Source organism: Copadichromis virginalis, linkage group LG13 (genome assembly GCF_057382275.1).
Source record: "Copadichromis virginalis isolate Kocher_CV1m ecotype Utaka linkage group LG13, C_Virginalis_male_GT1.1, whole genome shotgun sequence".
Classification (NCBI taxonomy): domain Eukaryota; kingdom Metazoa; phylum Chordata; class Actinopteri; order Cichliformes; family Cichlidae; genus Copadichromis; species Copadichromis virginalis.
The window spans coordinates 18,949,037-18,972,356 of NC_140630.1; the positions used below are offsets into that span (position 1 = coordinate 18,949,037).

A 23,320-nucleotide genomic window follows, 5' to 3' on the forward strand; every position below is an offset into this window, starting at 1 on the left:
TGGACAACTTGACTAATTTATAAAAATAAAAGCAGCAAAATTTAGAGCTGCTTGAACACTCAAGGAAATTATTGTAATCAGCACCTTCTTAGATTTGTTTTTCTCGCTAAAATGCTTCTAAGATAAGCTTCAGCAAAGCTTCAGAGTGGGCTAACTTGATAGCTCCTGAAATTTGCTAAGGCAGTAAACATGGCCTCAATAACTTGCAGACATTCACTTCCACTGAGTCACCGCTGAGCCTTTCACTCCCAGTGTAATAAACTGTATTTTCTATCCAAGGCAAAATTGTTTTTTTCTACCTGTGTGTGCTATGTTAGCTGTTTTTGAAATACCTACCAGGCTGTTTGTTTACAGACACTAAGCCTGACCAACATCACCTTTCAAATCCTCCTGCAACCACACACGTGGTATTCGAGCTGGCTCGGCCTTTGGATGCTGATTTAAGTGAGTCACTTTCTCAGGTTTGTATGAACTCTGGTGAGACTGTTTATTGGCCGGCGGTCGCTTTTCGCACCCTTTTGCCAAAATGAACACGGATGTGCTAGAGCAGTTTCTCGCTTTGTGCCAGTAAAGATGGACTCTTGCCACCAGATCCATGGAGGTACATTGGTTTCCATAGTTACATCGTACTGGTTTAAAAACAACCTTTTAAGAAAGCTGTCCGAGCAGAAAAGCATTCGTTCTTCATGTGTGTTTAAGCTATTTCCAGCACCAGCGTTGCTGAGCAAATTCCCTGCCCTTATTTTTCTTAATGCACTGCAACAACATGTGGAACCACAGTCCTCACTGACAGCCATTTTGAAATGCCCCCACGCACATATGTGGATAGTGATTTTGGATGCATTGTTTAAATAAACTTCAGCATAAACTGGGGCATAATAATTGCATGTAAACAAGCACCAGTCAAATCTGCGAAAAAAATCCTTAAAAGGTCTGCACCTATTTTCAAAAATTAAAGTTTTTAAAAACATCTACCACCAAGTTTCTATTTGTGTCTCTCTCATAATGTTTCTTGTGGAAGGACTGATTTCCAAAGGGCCATGTACTTTTGATTTGCTTGACCTTTCAAAGGTAGAGGTTAAAGTCTGCTATCAAGCTGGAACAGAAAGCAATTCAATCTCTTGCTCAAGGTGACACTTCAGGCCAAACTGAACATTGTCTGAATGTTATTCAGACAATATCGAACTGTTATTGAAGCTCCAAAGTTACTCCATTGTTTCTCTATTGGGGGGAAATGGATGTACCTGCAAATCATGTATACAAACAACAAAGTAAGCAAGTGATTCACTAAGACTAAGACTACAGAATGAACTGGGTGAGTGCAGGGTTTGTACTAGTGCACAAACCCTGCTCAATTTAGTTGCCAGCTATGTTTCCAGTGCTGTAGTTAGTGAGAAAAACGTACTGTCCAATCACTACAATAGACAGACAGACAGACAGACAGACAGACAGACAGATACTTGGGGAAATTAATTGCCCACCCCTGTGTTATAAAAATATTGAAGTGATTAATTGAAGTAATTAATAATACAATAAATTCAGAGTAAAGTCATATTATAAGACTGCACAGGCTACTAGGTGATATCAATATGTATAACATAACGTAACAAAATAAGACGAAACAAGTACAATAACTAAAGTTACACTTCTTATTCCATAGACATAAGCAGTACGTATCACAGTTTTTGTGTTTGCGTGTTCCAGCTTTCACATTCAACACATTCTAATAAGTTTAATTAAGTGCTGTCAGTAATATTAAAGAAGAGTTTCCAAACGTATGTACCGGATCTCGTCACCATTTCTGGTACTATCGCTTTTGCTCTGCTGTCGCTCTTCCTTCTGCTCGCTCACGATCTTTGCAGCCGTGGCTCCTCCTCTTATGCAAAACAGCCCGAGTATCCGGAAATTAACAATCCCGTGATGTTAGGGGAGCGCTAGCATAGCAGTGGAATGAGTAGAGCGCCTTTCTCGATTAAAACTTACCCAGAGGTCAGTTTTAGCGAACTGTTTGCCTTCATTGTCGTCGACAGACATGGCGTTACCGGGGACGACGGCTGTCGAAGGACGTCTGTCCACGCACGGACCTTGAGGATGAAGATTAACGGGATGCCATTCAGTTAGCTACTCTGGACCCCGATTATGTGCCACAGAAGCTAGCAGGCTAGTTAATACGCTGTGGCAAAGTATTTACGGGCTGCTGCTCGGTGTGGAAACGGAGAAATATGGCGGGGTTGGTGTTGAAGCAGCTGTCAGATTTCGGGGACTTTTCTCACGGTAAAGAGCTGACAGAGATACTCAGTCTGAATAACAACGAGCAGATAAACAGTGTTCGCATGAGCCCAGATGGACGTCACATCCATGTCGTCCTCCGCAAGCCTAAGGTCAGTCTTGTGACTTTTGACAAGTATGAAAGACCCCAGCTGGCTCCTAACCAGAAGAAACTGGATTTGTGCGTAAACGTGCCCATCGTGGATATTTTCTATCTGGAGCATCACGGCGGCGGCAGCAGCAGCGGTGCAGCGGTCGTGGCAGTGGTTTATGAAAGTGGGAAAGTTGAGTTTTGGAAGTTCCAGGAGTGCAAGTCTGGCTGGCATCTCCTGCAGACATCACAGTTGTGCAACAGTCCCCGGGCTAAAGTGGTATCTGTCTGTGCTTGCTCTAATCTTATCATCTGGTGCGAGGAGCGGCCGCCGTCAGAAAGCTCCCCTGTCCTCAGCGCCACAAGGAATAAGTTGAGATACTGTGTTTGCAGACGTGACTTTGAGGTGAACGAGACGGCTGTCAGCTTGGGAGGGGTGAAAATCGCCCTCCACAATAATCCTGACTTTACTGTGGTCAGCTCAGGGGAATATGTGCACCTTCTTCCTGACTTGAAGTCGAAGCCGCTGTTGAACATCTCCAAATTCTTCCTCTCCTGGTCCCCTCGCTATGACTCCTTTACAGTCAGCACCACATGTAAAAACACCCCCCTTAAAAAGCTTTCAGCTAAAGAGTCTGACTTTATGAAGCTGGTAATCGATTGCTTAGGATATTTGTCTCCTCTTGAGCCACCTGAGATCTGCAGCTTCTCACCCACAGCCTGTGGAGGCCTCCTCCTGCTGCTCAGCACAGGCTGGCTCTGTCTCCTGCAGAAAGACGGGGTCCTGCGGCAAGTATACAAACTAGAAGACAACTGTTTGGTAAATTACAGCACTCACACTAGCCTTGGTATGTATGAGGACACCCTGGCACTAATTATGGGGCAAAACCTGCATCTGATAGACTTGAACTGTGGCAGAGAGCTGGAAAAGATTGTGCTGATGAGTGAAGCATTATTATATACAAACAGGGCAGATATGTGTACACCTCACCTACTCTCAGAAACTGGACTTTTTGTAGTGGTGAGCAGGGGGACGGACTCCAGAGACTGCAGCTTCAGAATAAAGTCTCCTGGTTTCAGTACAGTGGAGAGTATTCATCCTGGAGCCCTCCTGGTAGAAGCTGTCTTTGAAGAGGCCTGTAAATACTACCAGCAGAGGAGCCTGAGCAGCACCCCGCTCACCGTGGACTCGCTGAAGAAAGGGGGGAGATTCCAGGCTCCCATCTCTTTAGCCTCCATCCTCTTCAGCTACCTCAGCACAGGCTTCAAGCAAAAGGGAGCACAGCTGTCCCAGAATGGAGGAGGTGGATGTATCACAGGGCAAGACAAGCTAATGGGTTCTCTTGAGGCTGAGCTCAAGGCTCTGGTTTCGCTGGAGGAAGTGAAGGGGACTTTAGTGAGGGGTAGTGTTAAAGAGGTGGAGGCAATGTGTGAGAGTCTAGTTGAGAAAGAAGTATTGAGGCTTCTGTCGTCTCCTGAGTTGGATAAAGAGGCTCTGCTGTACCTCAACTCCATCTTCAGCATCTTTCCCTCCGAGGGTTGGAAGGCGGCGCAGTCTGCTCTGCAGCTACACTACAACGGTGAAGGATTTCTGTCCAGCAGAGCTCCCCCTGATGTGTGGAAAACTGTTCTCAGTGCTGGTCTGTCATCCAGCCCTGTAGCCTCCCTGTCATTAACCAATGGGGGACCAAAACACAATCGCAGCCTTAAGGTCGATTACTTTACAAACTGTAAAGGAAAATCTACAACCTCCACTTCCTCAGCTGCCTTGCCTGTGTTTGAGCTCCTCTGCAGGTCAGTTTTTCATTTCCAGCCCAGCTGGCTGCCCAGATTCCTCGAGCTCGCCCAGAAGGAGCAGGGCTCGACGGGGTTGGGTCTGGGCCTGGCGGCTTCCTCTTGGAGTTTTTCTAGTGGGAGAGGAGGGGACTGCAATGAAAGCAACGTGCCACTATATAAACGAGCACTGTACCTTCTGTCCAGCTTAAACCCAGACAGAGACCAGCAGCAGGACCTAGAGGTGGAGCTGCTGCTGGTGAGTGGGAGACCCAACGCAATCCTACAGGCTCTGCGGATCCTCATGAGCAAGAAGCAGTGGTATCGGGTCACCCAGGTGGCCCAGAAGTGCTGTAAACAGAGTCCGCTGCTCAACAAGGAGATTTTCACTATTTTGTTGTGCGAGGTGGCCCATCACAGAGACCTGGATCCCTACCTGGACTTGCTGTGGACACTTTGCCCTGAGGATTTCACCGTCACCACCATCCTGAACATGGTCCTGAAAAACCTCCCCTCTCCCAACACTCCCTCCCACTCCTCGTCTTTCCTGGCGTCCAGTTCAACCTCTTCTACTCCTCCTTTCACAGACCCCCACAGTACTCAGGTGACTGTTGGGCTATTGAAACCACTGCTGAGAAAAGTGTTGCAGAGGGAGACCAAGCCTAGCCAGCGCTACGTGGACATCCTCCAGTCACCGTCATTCCCCCCTCCTGCACTGCCTCGCCAGCCCACTGAGCAGAGCGGCAGTGTCACAGACCCCAGTGCAGACTCTGATCTGTGCAACAACATCACCCCAGCTCTTCTTGCAGAAACCCCTGAACAGCAGACCTGCACACAAACAGCTATTCAAAGGCAGAGGGTGGCTCTACCTGCTAACACAGTTTGAAGAAGAATGAATGAAGAACAAAACTGTCTTTATACTCCCTTCAACACATAATCTGACCGAAGTGTAAATCGGTGTGATGACAATCATATTATAAAACAGAATAATATGTAATAATATATAATAAGATCGTATTTCTTGTTTTGTTTTGTTTTTAAACTGTTGAAATGTGACTACTAGAAAATATTAAATGACTACTGAAGATCCTACCAGTGTAATAACTGCAGGTAAATTTAAGTGTTTAAATGGGGATGCACAGATCTGATGGATCGGGCATCTGTGGCAAAGATTTCAGATCAGTGTATATCTCAGTTTATTTCTGTGCGCATGAACATTTTGCTCTAAGGAGCTTATTGCGGTCAATACGGTTAACGTCTTCTTCACTTGGCCTGTCTGTCTCCTTCGCCACACAAGAGCAGAGGAGAGAAAATGCAGTGGAGACTTTGACGTGAAGCTGAAATGAAACAGCTGCACATAAATTAGTTGTATACAATATTAAAATACTTCTTCTTTTTTTTTTTTAAGATATTTGTGTTTATTCAGCTTAGTTTCCTAGATGGCAGGAGTCCCTGTTTTTATGTCTCATTTCAGTAACTGAGTTGTTTATTTGCTTCATGTTATTTTATATATAAGTAAATGAATCCTCTGCGTGACAAGTGCAGCTTAATAATTTATTGTCGATACTCTGTATCTGCAGATATCTCAAAGAAAAGTCGGATCGGTGCATCCCTACTCTTTATGTGTATAAACTGTATCTACAGTGTTATTTATCTTTTCAGCCTTAACTGCACGTCGATGAGAATGTTCTTGCATTGCGTAACTTTAACCTGTATAGGAATCCTATCAAAGGGTAGCGGTATTAACACAATATAGTATGTAAGTGCTCAGTGAAACAGAGCCGGTTATTCCTGAACCAAAATGGCATCTGCCTCTGCCTTTATGCTCCACCCCGCTCTCAGCTTCGCACTGATTAAGTCCTGAATGCGGATGTTCTTGTATTATATCAGAACAGCAAACACAAAAGCCACTAACTCCTGTTGCTGGGTTTTATACAAAGGTGTGTTCCCTTTTTTAAAAATAGATGTTGGCTAATTATAGCCGAGTATAGCTTCCTTTTACTTGCTCAAGTGCGTTTATGCAGTGAGTAATCTAATAGTCTGAATTCAGACAAGCTGACCTTTGTGGGTTGTTTTAAGCTAGGTATGGTTTGGCAGAGCAGGGAAGAAGGAAGGAGATCAGGATTTCTTTTACTGGCTTTTGGTTTCACATTTATGCTGATGGCTTCTGTTTGGTTTTAAGTGACTCAAATCTGTAAACCAAAACAATCTACGTGACTTTCTTTTGCTTCCATTTTTCCATTCCTGTCATCTTTTTTTTGGGGGGGGGGGGTCACTCTAGGCTCCATCTTGTCTCCTCTGCTCCCTCTCAGCCGACTCCTTGGACATACCAGGCAGAGTACCCAGTAAAAGCAACTCACAGTTCAACTTTAAATTCAATTTTAGCAGTAATTCTGTTAAAATTCAAGTGCTTGTGGGACAGATTGTGACTCACACAGGCACCCTGCTGCTTGCATAAGGTCATGCATGTCCTCCTTTATGAACCCGGTGAGGGTAATGTTATTAGAGATGATAGCCCCTCGGTCTTATCGACACTGCTGGTTATGCTCTGTCACCAGCTGCACTTTTATATGACAACAGTCAGTATTGGTTGTGCCTCTGCTTTGGGGTTTTTTCTGATTAAGTGCCAAAAACAAGTGTGTATTTGTGTTCCTGTTGTGCTTAGTGCCTTCTGTTGGAGCAGCCTGTTAAGCTTGTTATAGTCAAAGTTAAGTCTCTGTCCATAATATTTCACTCTTCTGCCTATTTATTATGTACCAATCTTTGGAAGACTACTAAAATGATAAACCAAGGTCCTGTTTGGGTGAGGTTTTGGGAAAGTCAGACATGTCTTAGGTATTCAGTGACAATCAGACTCTAAATGCTGCAGAAAAACCTGCGTGCCTTTTACGGTGCGTCTTCGAATTTACAGGGTAGTGTCATAGCTCAGCTGTCTTTTCACTCTTAGTCATATTTTGAAGACGTACGCATTTCTAAACTTTAATCAGCTCTTGGTATGAAAGGGCTACTGCCCCTAACCCCTAACAGCTTTCTGATATCTTTCTCAAGTCCATTTAATCAAGCGGCAGTCATTCCAGGCCCTGCACACCTAACAGACGTGTTAAAGCGTGCACAGCTCATCTAACAGATATGTTTCGACTCGTCTCAGATTCACTGGGAACTCCCTGACTTCCCCACAGAGGCCACTGAGCCTAACGTCACGACTGTTTCTGATGTTAATATTCACTCGCCTTAACCTTTGCTTCAAGTTGCTGTTGGCTCCTCCTGCACCGGCCTAACAAAATTTCACATCCACGTGACAACTTTGTACTTTCGGTGATGCTAATTTTTAGGCAGTATTTGTTGAAGAACGCGTAAGTATTTATGAAAAGATGCTGTATGCTATTAAACTGAAGATAAAACACGACTTTGCCGTCCAGAGTTTTATGTGTAATTTCCTGCTCATTTGCATTTTAATAATACGGTTTCTTTTAACAGCCTCGCGAGACGTGCTGCTTGTAACATGCAGTGTTGTTGACGTTGGAGTTTTGATTGCACTTTGGTATCTTGTAAAAGTTTTGATTTGTTGTTTTGTTTTAGATTAAGCCATACTGCTACAGAGCTCCGTGATGAATAGGGAAGTGATAGACAGCAGGCGGTTAACAATTTGTGTGTCTGTCAGGTCATTTTATTGCACTTTCCAAAACATGTCATTGGTATCTGCCTGCCAAGTCCTCCTTCCCACAGAATAATGTAGTTCTGGTTTGTCTAGATCTGTTGGCATATTCCTTTTACCCTTGTGCAGAGAGAACTCAACATGCCAGATGGTCTTGTGATCTTGTGAGACGCTGCTTTGCAAGTTAGCTACACAACAGACAATTGAAATGTCAAGACCAGTATGTCCTTACATGTTTTTACCTGTATTTACAGTTTAACCCAGCCTGAAAATCATTTGATTCATTTGATCCACTGCCCCATTAGAGTTTCACCGTATCCCTTTTCGTCCATGGCAAATCCACTTACAGCTGCACTTGTGTGTGTGTGTGTGGTACAGAGGAAGTATTTAGGTGTGTAAATATGCTGAAATATTTCCACATTCAAGGCCTGCACGAGGAATGTTTGTTCCGTTTAAGCATTCTGAACAGAGACAAAACATTTACAGTGCTTGCAAAAAGTAAAGCGGGGACGCACAGTGCATGTGTGTCCCTCACAGCAAATAGGTGGTTTCCGCATGAGGATGTGAAGGTAAAAAAAAAAGTGCTAAAGACGCAGAGGGTAGTAGGAGTCAAAACAGTGGAGAGGGAGGTGCAGGAGCCTGCATAACATGATACCTACCATCCCTCGGCCAATTATTTCCCCCCTCCTGTCTTTCTCCTTCACTTTATGTCACTTTTTTTCATCTAATTGATTTTTGCTGACTCCACCGTCTCTTATTACAAGGTGCCAGTGCTGTAATGCCATCGATTCACTTGTTCTAATTATAGATGGCATCCTGTAAACTGTAATTCGTCTAAACAGATGCTGGCAGGCTCTCCCTGCTGTTCTGTCCTTTGCTTGCCTTTGAGCAGCTGACTGCATCCTGCAGAGCAACTAAAGTGAATGCATCAGTAGAGGGATGGCCACATTAGAGCACTTTTTAAAACATTTCACGATCAGAAGTATGCAGGGGGTAAAATGTTTTTGATCATTTTCAAACCTTTTAGCAGGTGATAAAGGTAGCTATCCGCTTTGACATTACGCAGAAACCTAGAAACTGGAGTGAGTGTAAATGCTGAGCTCTTAGCTTTTAATTATAAGCTGTACACTGATCTCATTATTTGAAAGTTTGAGCAGTGAATCTTAGCGTCCATCATTCTGCACAGGGATGCCACTTTTCATAAACCAATTTAGAGATATTGGTCCATTTGTTCATATCAAGTAGGTGAAATTATAGCAACGCTCTATTTGCAGGACTCAAATCATCAGTAGGACGTCTTCAGCTTATTCAAAATGCAGCAGCCAGAATCCTTACAGGTACATGGAAACCTGACCACATTACCTCAGTATTGAAGGCATTTCAGTGGCTCTCAGTGCAATATAGAATCACCTTTAAGACCTATCGGGTCATCAGGTTCAGATCTTGTAACTGTTCTCGCCTCGCATCTCAGTCTGCTGAGCCTGCTTTCAGTTACTGTGGAGCTGTCTGTCTGCTGATCTGAGATCAATTACATCTGTGCATACGTTCAAAACCAGACTTAAAACCTTTTGGTTCTCACAGGCCTACAGGTCATGGGTGTTGTTTTGTTTTCACTGCCTTTAGGTATTGTAAACCTACATTTTTTTATGTCCTAAGTTTTCGTGTAATGAAATGTCTGTGTTAGCCCTTTGAGAGACTGCTGACCTGTCTAGGGTGTGGTAGCTGGGATACCACACCACCTGCGACCATGAATTTGATAAGCAGAAGAGGATGCATGGTGTTGAGTATAAGACTTGGAAATTCAAAACCCATCCCTTTAACATTTCAAATTAGGCTTCCGTGTAAGGCCTCAACAGCACCTGCAAGCTAACAAGTTTGTGGATGAAACCCTTGGTAGAAGGAGACAGAAGGGTGTGTATCTGCCATTAACCAATTCCTGGTTATCAGAGAACATGATTTGCATCATCATTTTCATATTTGAATTTATGTATAGCAGACATAAGGCACCAAGATGGGAATGCGTCAGAAAATATCTATACAAAAAGAGGTATGCAGCTGCACAAGCGTTCGTTTCTTTTAATTCAAGCTTAAAAGTTTGAAATTGATTTACCAGTGCTGTGAAAAAAGTATTTTCCCTCTTTGCTTTTTTGTTTGTTTGTTTTTTGTTTTTGTTCTTTTTTGGGGGGGGGGGTGCATAATCATGAATTTTTAGCATCAAACATTTTACATAATTAAGGGAAATGGTTATCCAAACCTAACTCTCCCTGTGTGAAAAAGTCATTGTCCCCTAAACGTAACATCTGGGCACGAATAACTACAATCGAGCATTTGCAGTATCTGCAGATGAGTCCTTACTTCTCATGGAACAGAACTGAAGCCTTCCAAAATTCACCTTTTCTCATCAGTCCACAGGATATTTTGTTACAGATGTCTTGAGGATAATCAGGATGTTTTCTGCAAATGTGAGATGTACCTTCATGTTAAACTGAGGCCTCCAGTTGTGTAGATGCTGCTCTTAGTTCTTTTGTGATCTCCTGGATGATTTGCTGATAAGCTTTTGAAGTAATTTTGGTAAGCCGGACACTCCTGGCAAGGTTCACCACTATTCCAAGTTTCCTCCATTTGGGGACACACTGCGATTTCCTGGATTCCCAAAGTCTCGGAAACAGGTTTGTAATTCTTTCAAGATCGATACGTCAGTGACTTTGTTTCTCAACTGTTTTTTTCTCAGCATGATGTGTTACATTTTTGTTGATCGTTTAGCCTTTTTACTTTGTGATTATAGTTAGTGACATTGCACTTAGCTTCCAAAAAAATGTGGTTAATCACAGTTAATCTGTGATTTCACGTGAGAGGCATTTAATTTTTTACACAACACCAGGTAGGTTTGAATAATTTCTTTCCCTTAATGAATGAAATCCTTGTTTATAACTGCATTTTCTATTTACTCCAGTTATTTTTTGTTAATATTAGATTTTGTTTGATCTGAAACATACAAGTGTGGCAAATATGCAAAGAAAAAAGAAGAAAGAAAACAGGAAGTGGCCAATATTCTCATTTTCCACATGGCCTTTAGATGAACTAAGTTTGACACCCATACAGTGTTGCTGTAATATTTCCTGTTGCTTGGTGTTACTTCATTGCAGTCACACTGTTTCACTCCCCTAAACCTCAGTCCAGGTGCCCAAAAAACTTCCTGTTCTTAAAAAAAGCCTCAATAAAGCAGTTTCTAACATCTTCAAATGAAAGTTAAACCATGGCATTTTAGTTTTCAGCCAATTAAAACCAGTTTCATTGATGGTAATCCATCCTGTGTCACACGAGTGAGTAGATGTCTGCGAATGGTCACAAGACACACCAGTCATCAACCTAAACAATCCACAATGCTATATAATCAGTGGGTCTGTGTAAATATGATCAGATCATATCATCTGTTGTTTTGTTTTTTAATTGTTTGTGAAGAGAGTCAAATAAGTCAGCATGAACATAAAGACCAGTAAAAAGAAAAAGGAAAAAGAAAAGAGAACTTGTTAAACTAGCAGTTTATAGAAACATTAGCTATGGTTGAATCATGTTCGAGCAGAACAGATGATATAAAGTGCTGTGTAGCAACAGTATCGATTACAAATCCATAAATCTACATCTATCTATAAATCAGCATAAATTCAAAACATCTCTCAAAATCAGTTCACAGCAACATAATGTTAACAAAACAAAAAATGTAGTGGTTCTGTGTAGTTAGCAAAAACACAAGTGTTGTGGTTTTAATTTTCAGCATTAGTTCAGTTACAATTTATAACTGAGTTAGAAATGATTAGGCACACGTTAGAGTCACATTCATGGAGCTGCACACCAGCATTCATGCAAATGTATAAAGCAGCTCTGTTCACATATGAAATGCATATGAAACCTGTATAAAAACTTGAAAAACTTATAAAAACTCTAATTGTAATACAGGACTTTAAATTTGCTATGATAAAACCAATCCCTGCAGTTTCCCTTATGCCCTGTGTACCCCTGAGTTATTTTAAAGATGCCGTGTGAAACATTATTGTATGTGCAGTGTAGGACATTTCATAAGTTGCTTTTGAGTTTCCACCTTGTGGTGAAAACTGGATTTTTCAGACTTTTCATCAGAGTGACAATATGCCACATCTGTGCCTGAGTGCACCATATGTTTTTAGTTTGTAAGGCAAAGCAACATTTGCGCCTGCAGTCTTTTAAAGCAGCTCTGCGAGAATGCCATCTTTCTCATTGTTTCATCTGCGCCCGCGGGATCTGGTTCACGGTAATGTGGTTTCTGAAAAGAGACATGAAGAGTCAAAGTCAGACACATACAACCACCGTCAAATTAATCTGTCACGTCATTTTGACCCGTGCATTTTCTTTGCTTTTTTTTTCTTACTCAAAGAAATCCGATTCCTTCATTCTCCTGTAGTACTTGGCCAGCTTGATAGAAAAGATGATGCCGGGGATGAAGAACATTATGCACCATCCCAAACTGAACCAGAAGGCATTCTGAAGAGAGAACAGGCAGCATAAGACCATGCAGGCTTCATACAAATACAAACAAAAACAGCAAATGAAAGTTTAGTTATGTTAAATTTATATTCCTCTTCAGGGTGTATTTTGCTAGGTGGAAGATGTGATCCTCACCAGAGATTCCACCATGTATGCACAGACAATGACATCAACAGAGTCTAAAGCTCCTGCCACCGGCCCACAGTGGCCCACCTGCTGCGTGATCTGAGGGAAGATTGCATACAGATTACTAACACTAGAAAAGGTAAGCTCCGGCACCTGTACAAGCACAGGGCATTTATTTCAACAAGTACAGGCAAAGATTGGGTTAGACTTTACCATGAGTTTGGCCCAGTCAGTGTAAGCAATGAAGTAATGCAGCTGACAGTCCAGAAATGTTTTGCTTTCCTAGGTGGGCACAAAAAAATGGGGTCAGTTCCTTGTGTTTTCTCCCTTCTTTACACTGACAGGTCATGAGGGATCAGTGGGTCCATCATACTGTGATGGAAATAGCCCTGAACGGGTTTTTTTCTTCAGAATTTGTCCTCAGTGTAGAAGGGCAGAATTTAAACTGACTGCGACAGGTAGTTTAGGGAAGACAGCTGATATTTACAGATAATAGATGATAATTATAACAGTGTCAGCCTTATCTCTTAAACTGAAGGCCAGTGTCGCTTATTTACTCAGGTAGGAAGCAAATGTGGTTTCTGCAGGGCTAGTTTGGGCTATTTTTTTAAACCTTCTTCTATGACACAGTGAAAGCAACCGTTTTTGTTTTTAAGGCTCCTAAGACAACTTTCACATGACAAAAGACGGCACTTAGAAATAATCTTCAAGGCAACGAGTTGCTATGTCCACCCTAACCCATGTGGTTGTGGAACTAGTAAGAACATTGCTTCCACTACAAGCAGCACATCAATACTCACTGCACCTCCTCCCCCCCTGTTGCCAGTGGCTAAATAACTGACCGACCACATGGAGCACTTTTCTTCCAGCTCATGTGACTCGTGCCTCTACTCACATTCTTTACAATCCGAGTTGCATTTGTTTTGAGAAAGTCTTGTGCTGCTTGCACATTGCTCAGCACCTCCTCCACCGTTCCCTGAAAGAGCCAAAAAGGCAAGCATGAGAAAAAATAAATACATGAAAAATAAATTTAAAACAAATAAGAGGATGAGAATGAAAAAATAGAGAGAATGAGTTCTGCGTTTGACTGCTCAGGGCATACTCACATTGACTTTGTCTGTAGTGGTTTGAAGGCCCTTGAGGCTTGAATTCACATTTGTCTATGGGCAAAAGCAGTCGATTTCTCTTTTTAAATTCCGATAACCAACAAAAGAATAAAACAACTCCCAGAATAAGGAGATAAGGAGAGAAAGAAAGGAAGAACAGAACTTACCAGCTGTGGCTTGATATTTGTGTCTATGTCAGCCTGGATCATCCTGACAATATTAGCCTCATTTTTGAATTGTTGTTTAATATCAGGATCAGGCTACAAACAGGCCAGAGGTTGGTTTGGTTAGGACATAAATCAAAGTCACATTAGTTTGTAATAAAGTGTAAAAGATTCCACTCACTTGAGCATCAGCTAAACTATTGAGGTTATTTGCTGTTGTATTCAGATTGATGCTGGAAATGGCGTTCATCTGAGGGAGATAAGTAATAAGATTACTTTAACATGTACACACACAATCATCTAATGACAGTTAGTGATCCACACAAAAAAAGGCATACCTGCTGCATGATAGCAGTGAAATCAAATTTTTTAGCTTCAGTGGAGATATCTTGTAATTGGTTTTTAATGTCATCACTCAGAAAAGCGACCGAGGGCAGAGAGATATTTGTGTTCTCAAAGTCCTGTTGGACACTTCCTGTGTACTGCGGGTGACCAGGGAGAGAGAGAAAAAATGTATTTCATCATTTTGATCCAGTCAGCATAACAAAACAATCTGGTATGCTTAATTCACATAGGGTTGTCTTCATTTGTTTGAAAGGGTGGCAAGGAAGCTCACTTTTGACACGTTTAGCAGGTTGCCAAGGTCTATGATTTGGGACAAATTGAGTGCTGTCCACAGAGCCTGGTTTTCCTCACAGTTTCTGAAAAAAAAATTGCTAATCAGAATGAAAGTTTTAAAGAAGCACATTTGAATTCATTTTCCTAAACAGAGAGATATGTTTGGGGGACCGGGCTAAATGTGTAGTACTGCCAACGACACGTTATTTTGACTCTGTACACAACTACTGTGTTTAAATAAAACAGTCAATATGTGATTGAAGCGCCACAGGGTTTTAAAAATGATTTTCATGAATTACGCCCATTTAAGGTTTCCCATTTTGAGTCACGGTGCTATTACGACTGGTAATACCTCAGATTTTCTGGAGTAGGAGCTGAGTATTTTTAGAACAGCATCAATAACATTAGTGTCACTAACTCATTGTTTTAAGTGCACAGACTCTACTGTAACTCTGATATTATGACATTAGAAGGAAATTTACTGTATTTCAAAATTTTGCTTATTGTGCATTATTCATATATCCCAAAGTTTTTCTCAAGATCCACAGTTTGCAGTTTTTACTGACTCCAATCATTTCATAATGGTTTTTTTTTTTTTAGCTCTATTGCTTAAGCATTTTTTTAAAAACTACATGGAACATGTATATCTGGCATTACATACCTGTAGATATCAGAGATACTGATGTTCATTTTCATTCCTGAAGACAAAGTTATTTGCGGCAATGGAATCAAGCCAGAACTATCAACTAACTGTGAACAGAAGAGAAGAGCATACATATATATACATACACTGTACATGTATCTGCAGGTACATGTGTGAGTGTATATCGCTACCTTTAGCAGTTGTCCATTGTTCCAGGGTCGGCAGACCAGTGTGTAAACATTTTCACCCACCAAGAAAAGTATTATCACTACAATCATGAACAGCCAGGAGAAGAGGAAGCTGAAACCTGCACTCCTGCAAATACATCCAGGTCAGAGGTCAGAGAAGAACCAGGCCCCTCGGCATGAAACCAACATTCAAAGCCAGTACTCACATCATGAGGAAGATGCCTCCACAGTTCGCTGTGCAGGAGCGCTTCATAGGGTCTTCTTTTGGTTTCAGACCCAGAGGGCCCAGGACCAAACCCAGGACGTTGCACACCACAACCAGGAGGACCACACAGCATAGGGTCACACACACGCTCCATCTGAAGAAGTATGCACACATGATGACTGAGTCGTGGGTATTTCTGCCACTGATTACACAGCAAGTTTGCACTTCAGGGGTTCTTGCCTGATAAACTCGGCGTTGTTGATTTGTGGCAAAATATTCTTGATTTCAGTTTGTGTCGTGTTCAGTGTCCTAGACACATCCGTCAGCGCAGATACAGGGAAGTAATTTTTAAACTGACTGATTTGTGCTTGTATGCTGTCCAGCTGTTTGGTGCTGCCTAATAAAACACACAAGCTCAGTAATGCACACAAACACATGCAGTACACATATTTAAAAAATGAAGTTAGTTCAGAAAGTTTGTTACAACAGCCGCAGCATTTACTCACTTTGAACTATATTGTTGGTTTCATTGTTCACCGTCTGGGGGATGTTTTGGAAATACTCCTCCACCTGAGTTATCATGTAAATAGTTTAAATATATTGTTAACATGCCTCCATTAAAAATGATGTGAATATTGAATTTGCCTTTCTTTCAGTGAAAAAGTCAATCTTCAAAATCCTCAAAACTACAGCCTTTGCATGTGCTTGCATGTGAAGATCTAGTGTCTGTATAGTGTCTGTAAGGCACCCTCTGGCTTCTTTTCCTTTTGTGCGCAATATATGAAACACTCAGCTGAGCAAATGCCCCAAATTCTTGTTTCTATTGGTCACGCAAATGTACATCACAGCACCCCAGCACTGCCCTTTGCTCAATGCAACAGCAAGTCTTTCATCGCATGGCGCAAACCATAGGAAATAATAGGCATAACAATGTATCTGAAGGCCCCTTTATCCTATTTCACTGTTTCAAGACTCCCTTGTGAGCCTTCAAAGACCAGACAATACCAGTGTGCCTGTGTGCTGGGAACACTGACATTTCTCATGAGAAAAACAGATGTGTTCTCTGAGGCTGTTCTGTCTGCAGATGTCACTCACCTTGTAGATTTGGGATGTGAGATCAGCTTGGTTGGCTTTATCCACTGCGGACTGAAACTTGCTCAAGCCGCGAGTCTAGAGAGAACAATGACAGACACAAACAACAAACCTTTTTTTTTTTTTATCAGCAACAACATGTCAGACCTCAAACTAACACAAGGTGGCAGCAAACTGCAGCAAAACCAACATTTGTGTCATGGAGCAGATGGACAGAGGACAGATCAGCTGTTCAGACAAAGTCATAAATGATCATGTGCCACATTGTCTCAGGCTGACATCAGACAGTGTTTGATTGCATAAAATGATTCTTCCTGGTTCTTCATTATAATATATTATAAAACCCACTAACAGGGCTGATTCTTTGTCTGTAGATAAGTCGAACCTGACTCATGTTTTCCTTGAATGACATTCAGAAGCTGTTTCTTTTTTTTGCCTTTGTCAATCAGAACCAATTCATCCATTCAGAAAGAAACAACAAAGCAGGAATGAGTCATCTTGTTAACACAAACTCTGTACTTACATCAATGGTGGTATCCACTGTTAGTGACTGTAGTACTTGGCTTAGTGTGGTACAGTTCTGGCATCTTGAATCGGATAAAGTCTGATTGATGCTGTTTTTCACAGCAGTGATATTGGCCTGGACGCGGTCTGCGCTGGACTGCAGCTGGACCAAAGACGAGTTCAACGTCTTCAGTTGACGGCTGGTGTTTTGAATCTCTGCTCGTATGAATCAAATACACAAATATTAGTCTCTATGTGTGTGTTATACACTACATAAATATTCATCTAAGGCTGTTTATATAGGGGGGGGGGGGGGGGGGTGTCCCTGCTACCTTCCTTTGAATGTAAAAGCTATATAAGAAGCTAAAATTCATGGGAAATTCTCACATAAGCCAAGTCAATGAACAACAGGAACATTTGTTTACCCACCCTCTTTTTACAATCCTGCACTAAGCCTGCTCTCTGTTACTTTAAGAGTGGATGTGCTCTGTAAAGAAGTGTGTCAACAAATGATTCAGCTGCTTTTGCTAAAAAGAAATGCTGAAATTCCCATAGTGAAAAGGTGGATCCTTAAAAGAGAATATTCCGGTGTCTAGACTAATATACTAAAATTAAACGATTGTAAATTAATAAACAAACATATCTAGGTTCCTTATACTATTCAGAGCCTCCGTGTCTCTGAGCTGACACCCTGGAAATGTTTTTAATACAAAGAGTCTGATCAAATGAGCTGCTGAGAACCGGAATGTCCACAGCTTAGGTTTCAGCTTTATAGGATAACCCTTCACCACTGCTGCTTGTTGAAAGCCACAGGAGATTTTGATGTAGATGCTTTAGATAAACTATAAAGGTTTCTAACAAAGAATGAGCTGACTGAGGAACACTCCAGACACTATTATATACTGTATACTGTGTCCCAAATATGATTATTTACTAGTTTTGAAGCTTTTTTAACCCAAACTGTCAGCAGACGCACATCATTAGAGTTCATATAAGGGTTAGAAAGCAGTATGATTGGGAAATCCACAGCTTTTAACCTATAATCTCTGAGTCTAAAAAGTGAAGTTAGTAAGGAAGTGCCTTGAGCCAGAATTCTAATGACCAGCAGGGGGCGATGTTTCTCGTTTCAAAAAGAAGTGAGATTGTGTGAAATCCTATGAGAAAACTTTCCAGATTCCTAATTCCTTGCAAAAATGTGAGAAGTCTTACATAATATTTGATATTTTTTTGTTCAACCAATTTAGAGTTAATAGGCCAGATTTTTTTTTAATTGTATGCAGGGTACGCTTTTGGGTGTGGCTCCCTGCGACTGTCCAAGTTTCAAAATGTCAGCCTGTAAATCAGTATGTAACCAGAATTATTATATTTTTGTGTTATCTAATTAGTTTTTATTTTGATTTCCTTTTGAATTTTTGTTTTTCACTTTCTTTGGTGTCAGTTAGTTTCCAGGGCATCTTTCTCCTTTTTTATTAGTTTCGGTGTTAGCTTTAATCTTTTGAATTATTTCTCTATGAGGGGCATGTGTCAGGGTTAAGCTTTAGGAAAATCAGTACAAGTATTACAATAAAAACCTTTTAAAAGCGAGTTTCACAGCTAGTTTTAGTTTTTAGTTTAGTTTTGTTTCACTATAACAACCTTATATGTAACATAATTCTTTTAGCTAGTCAAAGCATTGCACTTGCACTGTTATTTCTGTACTTCTGTGTCTGTTTTTTTTCTTAGCTAAAAAAAAGAAACTAAAAAAGCTAACTAAGTAAATAAAGCAAATGCAAAGGTTTAAGGGAAAACTAGATAAAAGGGATGCCAAGGTGAAAAGCATTTACAGTAAACTGTACACTGTGTTTTTTGGTGGGGGTGGCTTTGTTATTGCCAATCTCATGACAGGTATCTACATTTGAACTTTCATTAACACGCTGATGCAGGACTCAGCATGCAGATATGGCTCATACCTTGATCCAGAAGTTTAACGGAGCGCAACGCTCTGTGCAGGGTACCGTTGAATTTACTCTGGATCGCTGATCCCAACTGGATTCCGATGTCTAAGACAGAAAAACATGTTTTGAAATGGTTAAACATGTGACAAGGGTGGGAAATGTATTGCAGCAGTTTGGTTGTACAATAGTTGTTCCTCTGCTCCTTCATTGTTAGTTCCTTTTTCTTACCTTTCAGGTTTTTTTTAACCTCATCCACAGTTTTGTTGCTCTTGTCCACAACACTGTTAATTTGCTGGAAATGGAGTAAAAACGAACTATTTCAGACTGTGTACTTAAGATATGGTTCACAACAAAACAAACAGAGATGATTGATTACATTGGCTGATCATACATAGCAGCTTTTGCAAGTGACGAACAACAAACAGCCCCATTTTCCATCCAACCTTTTCCCAGTCTCTTGTAACTTCAGATAAGTATATTGACAATGTGGAAAACGGAGTCGGTATTTAATCAGTGGTCTGACTTCAAAACTGAGGTCTGTTTGCATCTCACACAAAAGCTGCAGAGGGATTGCAGGAGAGCAGCACTTACTGTGAATAATCCGTAACAGGAACTAACAAAACAGTTTACGGTTAAGAATAAAGTTCAAGAGCAGTTAGTCAGCCGGTACCAATAAATGCTGTTACAATGCATTTCCACATTTCAGAAATGTTCTCTTGCCTCAGGCACATCGGTGAAGAAGGTGTTAATATTTTCAATAGTGTTTATCAGCTCCCCTGGACCCTTGTCCACGCTCACTTTGAAGGCTTCATTACTTCTGAACATGCAGACATTCCCAGCTCTGCAAAACACATACAGACACAAACACAATTAAATTTATGTCACCAACGTATTGTTGATCTGAGCGATGCAGTGAGCCGTGTGCATTCAAGCTGTCTTCACTGCTAATTTCAGATAACACATCATCATTACGCTGGTCAAAACCTCCCAAGAGCAGCCTACACACACTCACAAGATAATGATGGTGGTGGCGAATGCACACCAGTAGAGTGTTTTCCTGCAGCGGTGAATGGAGGATGACTGCTCCTGGTACATCTTCCCACCGCAGTTGCCACAGCAGCGGCAGCAGGCCAGGAAGAATCCAACTATGGGCATGAGGACGATGTACAGGATCCCGATGGCAATACACACCAAGAAACCCACTTTGTGCACCAGGATCTGAACACGTAACATGCCCACACACATACAAACGATATGTATTAGCGTTAAGGTGTCACAAATATCAGTTTCAAAGCCAAGACGGCAGAACTGCAGCAGTTCTTTGTGGCCAGCTGTGACGTCAAATACCTGTGAGACATCAGTACACTGTGGATTTACTTTACTGTGGTGACAGTCCACAATCAAGTGGATCAAAGAGCTTTAGTACATTTAATGGACTGGAACAAAACACAAAGGGATTTTTTTTGAGACAGTCTCATATAACAGCCGTCAGAGCTCTAATGACGGAGTGGCCTTTTCTATTATTATTAGCACAAAGTTCCTGTTTACAGTAAAATATGTGGAAATCATGTACACTGCCTTACTTCTTTGATGGTTGCTTGATCTGGCGGCCCACGTTGGAACTCTTTGACTACCGTGACCACCAAATCTGGAAAGAAATTAAAGAGAAACATTTTTTTTTTTTAGTACATGAGTGGCCGATACAAATCTATGCTGCTGGTTTCTGTCCTAGTCATCCACACAATTTGTACAAAGGCTAGAAGGACAATATGTCTTTCGCTCTGCACACACGTTTATTCTTTCTCATTGTAAAAGTGGAAACCTGACACCTTGCATCTTGCCGTGACCAGGAAACCAGTCTAGCTTTCAGAAAACATTAGATACCAAAAACAACAATACAAAACCTATCATTTAATGTCTGACAGGGACAACAGCAGGCACAGGTGACTGAGAAGACATGTCGATCAGGAGACCAGATAAATGTTAAATGTCCTTTAGTATGTTGAAATGAATTTGCATTTTATAAAACATTTGCCAATTGATAACCACTGGCTTAATCGCTTTTTCCTAAGTAAGAACCCTGTTCAGCATTTTATCCTTATCGTAACATTAAGTTATTATTTTTTTATGAAACGCTGTTTGTTTAAGCCCTGGTGACCTCATGAGGATGGAAAAATCAGCGGACTCTTTATAAATGATTAAAGTGGTCATTGTGCGAAATCTACTCAATAAACATATCTAATACTAATACTGATAATCGTCGCTTTTAAATTCAGTCTGAACTGGTGAAAGGCAGGCTTTCGTGTAAACGTGCCTTCTTTTCATAAATCAATACTACATAGAAATTATTACACAGGTTTATGGAGCAATTGGACAGACAATAGATGTGACACACACACGTCTGAGCCAGGATACGGGACCTTACAAACAACAGAGCACCTAAAGGTTAAATATTCATTCTGCAAAATGCAAGAATGCCCATTAACTTCTTACTGATTAACCAATTCCATCATGTTTTTGTCTAGTTTCTTTGTAGCACGGAGCAGGAGTGCAGGGTAATAGTGTGTCACTTTTAACCAAACAGGGAAATTTTGCGACATGCAGAACATGAAAGCCAAAGGATTTTATTGTGATTTGAATATTTCCTGTCTGCTCTGTGCGTGTGTAGCTCGACATGTTGCTACATGAAGAAGTAAGGCAGTAAAGGTCGGTGGTGATACTGACCTGAAGAAAAGGCGTTTGGCTCAACTGTGTGGAGAAAGGATTGGACTATTGCTGACATAAAGCCTGTTTTTGAATTATTTTTGGCTGTATTGTGGTAGTGAGGCTGGGTAAAATTCTGTGGGGCCACATCTGCTTTACAGCTAGTTTGAGAAAGGACAGGCTGGGTCAGGCTGAGCCCGAGCAGCACCACTCCTACTACTCCGCACAAGTTCCTCATGTTCCCGTATAACCCCATGTTTGCAGGTGAAAGCAGTCGGAGAAGGCAGGTCCACAGAGAGCTCAACTCATGGCGCAAGCTCTTCCTTGAAGCATCTGAAAACAACACAATGAAACTGATAAAACCATGGTGCATCCGCACAAGGCAGAAAAATTAGAGACTGAAGAAGAGACGCATAAAGCCACAGACTGAGTCACACAGACAAAGAGACAGCAGAACAGTTTGTTACAGCCAGGAAATGGGAAAGCAAAAAAACACTGCTGGCATTTTGTAAAATGGGAAATCTGAATACAGCGCATGTAGGTCTCTGATAAGAACAGTGCCCTTTAGGATTCTGTGTTATTCTATACTTATCGAGAGACCCTCAATTGTGACCCAAAGGAGTGACCTTCATAATCACAGGAAAAGTTGGTAAAAATTAGATGAAGCCTGAATACTTTCATGGAATCGGTCCCTGCTATGTTTATAGTGTAAACACACAAATAGGTATGTGACTCATGTACCTGTATCCTTGCTGTTTAACCCTAAACCATGTTTGTCATTCATAGCAGGAGACAGTAAAAAGGAATAAGCGGAATAAAAACAATTTTCAATGCATGAAACTCACATGCAACACTTGAATATGACTGTAATGTTTGTGAAGGTGGAGCTCTTTTAAGCAAATTATATTATCGTGATAATACAAAGTTCTCTTTTCCCGTTCTAAAATGCGTCACTTTTATCAGTCTGCTGATATTTGCCTTACATACTGACACTCAGCTGGGAAGAGTTTGAGCATGTCCTCCACGTCTAAACAGCAGCTGAGGTAAGAATGTGAACAAAGTGCGGTCAAAGTGAAGAGAGTAAAAATCATGAAGTAACAGAAGCGTAAAGTGAAGCCGAGTGTGAAAGCAGAAGACAAAGAGAGATCATTTGGATCTTGTCATTTGGAAAACATACCTTTCTTGGCTTGAGCGTTGAAGGACCGAGGAGCTGCTCTAGTCTCTGGTGAATTAGTAGGAGACTCTCCAATCCCACAAAAGAAATGTAATATGCTCAGTCTTGTTATCAAGTGGACTGTGTGCTGACTTGCAGAGAACTGCCACTGAGAAGAGAGGGAGGTAAAATTATAGACTGAAGGAGGGATAAAGGGAGGGTCGACGCGTGGTGTGTCAGGGGGAAGGAGGAGTCATAATAGGGGTAAACAAAATAGATTTTACTAATTTTGTTTCCTGTATTCTCAAATGCATGTAAGGGATGTCAGACTTGTTTGTTTTGGAAATGTTTTCTTAACATGTATAGTTGTAGTTAAATTTGTGGCGCCTAGACAGGCGAAAAACTAAAGAAACCAACAAAACAAAATTGTTTTCAAGAAAATGTGTTAAAATTAGGAAATTATTTATCACAGAAAGTCATCGTCGACCCAAGTTCACTCCCAAGTGAATCAGTTCACATCTGCAATATGAAACGCAAGGTGTGGCTTTAATGGAAGCAAGGGCAAAGCCCAAACAT

General features: G+C 41.2%; 2 protein-coding genes across 2 annotated transcripts; one reads left to right on the forward strand and one right to left on the reverse strand.

Annotated features, from left to right (window-relative positions):
- The first annotated feature begins 1,905 nt into the window (after positions 1–1,905).
- Positions 1,906–7,538, forward strand: hps6 (HPS6 biogenesis of lysosomal organelles complex 2 subunit 3). Its single transcript, XM_085477760.1, has one exon. The coding sequence runs from the start codon at positions 2,223–2,225 to the stop codon at positions 5,016–5,018; it is 2,796 nt and encodes a 931-aa protein (XP_085333886.1). The 5' UTR covers positions 1,906–2,222; the 3' UTR covers positions 5,019–7,538.
- A 3,679-nt stretch (positions 7,539–11,217) lies between these two features.
- On the reverse strand, positions 11,218–22,913 carry prom2 (prominin 2). Its single transcript, XM_085477761.1, has 24 exons — positions 22,769–22,913; positions 21,613–21,924; positions 20,472–20,536; positions 19,901–20,106; positions 19,609–19,729; positions 19,117–19,180; positions 18,904–18,993; positions 16,974–17,170; positions 16,454–16,528; positions 15,865–15,928; positions 15,599–15,755; positions 15,360–15,512; positions 15,157–15,280; positions 14,984–15,072; positions 14,321–14,405; positions 14,043–14,186; positions 13,886–13,954; positions 13,708–13,800; positions 13,541–13,594; positions 13,330–13,410; positions 12,648–12,716; positions 12,444–12,533; positions 12,193–12,305; positions 11,218–12,087 (listed from the first exon to the last, which is right to left on the reverse strand). Exons 2-24 carry the CDS (start codon positions 21,845–21,847, stop codon positions 12,039–12,041), a joined length of 2,487 nt encoding a protein of 828 aa, XP_085333887.1. The 5' UTR covers positions 21,848–21,924; positions 22,769–22,913; the 3' UTR covers positions 11,218–12,038.
- Positions 22,914–23,320: the final 407 nt, after the last annotated feature.

Excerpts from the sequence above, each read along its gene's own strand:
- hps6 (XM_085477760.1), top strand. The coding sequence starts at position 2,223 with ATGGCGGGGTTGGTGTTGAAGCAGCTGTCAGATTTCGGGGACTTTTCT.
- prom2 (XM_085477761.1), bottom strand. The coding sequence starts at position 21,847 with ATGGGGTTATACGGGAACATGAGGAACTTGTGCGGAGTAGTAGGAGTG. Across the intron at positions 15,929-16,453 it reads TCACATCCCAAATCTACAAG|GTGGAGGAGTATTTCCAAAA; the intron begins GTGAGTGACATC and ends ATGATAACTCAG. Across the intron at positions 14,406-14,983 it reads AGTATCTCTGATATCTACAG|AAACTGTGAGGAAAACCAGG; the intron begins GTATGTAATGCC and ends TTTTTTTTTCAG.